Source organism: Apteryx rowi, unplaced genomic scaffold, assembly GCF_003343035.1.
Source record: "Apteryx rowi isolate R43461 unplaced genomic scaffold, aptRow1 scaffold_646, whole genome shotgun sequence".
Taxonomy (NCBI): Eukaryota; Metazoa; Chordata; class Aves; order Apterygiformes; family Apterygidae; genus Apteryx; species Apteryx rowi.
Window position 1 is genome coordinate 310,195 of NW_020450923.1, and position 1,281 is coordinate 311,475.

At 46.3% G+C, this 1,281-nt stretch overlaps 1 protein-coding gene across 1 annotated transcript in view; it reads left to right on the forward strand.

Annotated features, from left to right (window-relative positions):
* Positions 1–608: 608 nt before the first annotated feature.
* TMEM245 (transmembrane protein 245) overlaps positions 609–1,281 on the forward strand; it is an 87,735-nt gene continuing 87,062 nt past the window's right edge. Inside the window, exon 1 of the mRNA XM_026084547.1 lies at positions 609–704. Coding sequence (XP_025940332.1) covers positions 609–704 — 96 coding nt within the window. The remainder of the gene's footprint in view (positions 705–1,281) is intronic.

Below are 1,281 nucleotides of genomic sequence, written 5' to 3' on the forward strand. Positions count from 1 at the left end.
GTTATGTTGGGTATAAACCATGACTAACTTGTTGTGATCATAGTTGTTTGTGTACTCTGCTTTTTGGCTACCTCAATGTCTACTATTTTGGTATTGAGTTTAAGACAGTGTGGAATTTTCACCTCTGCTGAATGCACATCAAGTGAGTAGGAACTACAGGTGGCATTTTTGAAAGCTACAAACTTCAGTTTAGCACACAAAATCATGGGTGCTAATGCAATGGCAGACAGTTGTAAGCTCATCTCTGTTTTCTTAATTAATATCTCATTTATATTTTATACCATACTCTATTTCAGAGAGCACCAAGGATTATCAATACTCATTTCCTAATTGCTATTTAATGCTATACAGGTATTATAATGAACCAAGATAGTCTCTTTTTCTTGGCATGCTTCCTTCAGTCTGGATGAACTGAAGAGAAAAGATCCAGACAGTAAAGCATGTTTTGTTACCTATTACAACACCTTGCCAGGAGGCAGTTATATTTGATCAAACAGCAGTGAGTGAGAGAGTATCGTTTTAAGGTGCAATACAGCCTCTCCTATGGACAACTGCTTGTAATGCCCCATCATCATCAGGGATCAAACAAGATCCCTGTAGGTCTATAAATGCCTCTGCTGGATGAAATTGAAGTACTTTGTCAAACGTGTATCATCTGTTCAGCAAAGGAAGACAATGAGCTGCGTGAGCTGAGAGGGGCTGCTGTAAGGGTGAATTTTGCCCTAGCAAACCTCACTCAGAGCAAGCATAGTGATGAAGGCTTTTAGCTCACCTGTAAGACGTTAGCTGTCATTTCCATGCATGGACACAGAGGTCTGACACCAGACAGAGGAAACCGGCCCTCTTAAATTATGTACAAAACCTTTTGATGCAACAAATGTCACAAATGTCAGGTCTTAAAAAAAAAAAAAAAACAATTACTTTTTCAGTGGGCCTAACTCACAGTAAAAGTGCAGCTGCTTCCCTGTGAAATAATTTGATGCCAGAGCAAGTTCGGACAAGACAAAATTCCTCTGCTGGTCCAACCAGTCTTGCTGTACCTCCTTGCCGTGAGAGGGCGAAATTTCCGAGCATTTTCTGTCTCCAGAGACGAAAGTGGCGGCGGGAGGGCGGTGGAGGGGGCCGCGCTGCCGGGGGCGGGGCCGCGCTGCTGGGGGCGGGGCCAGGAGCCAGGCCGCGGGCCCTCGAGAGGCGAAACCACATTTCCCAGCACCCTCCGCGCCCGGCGGGAGCGCGCCCGTGCCCAGAGCTGCGCGGCGGCACTACAGCCCCCGGCAGCCC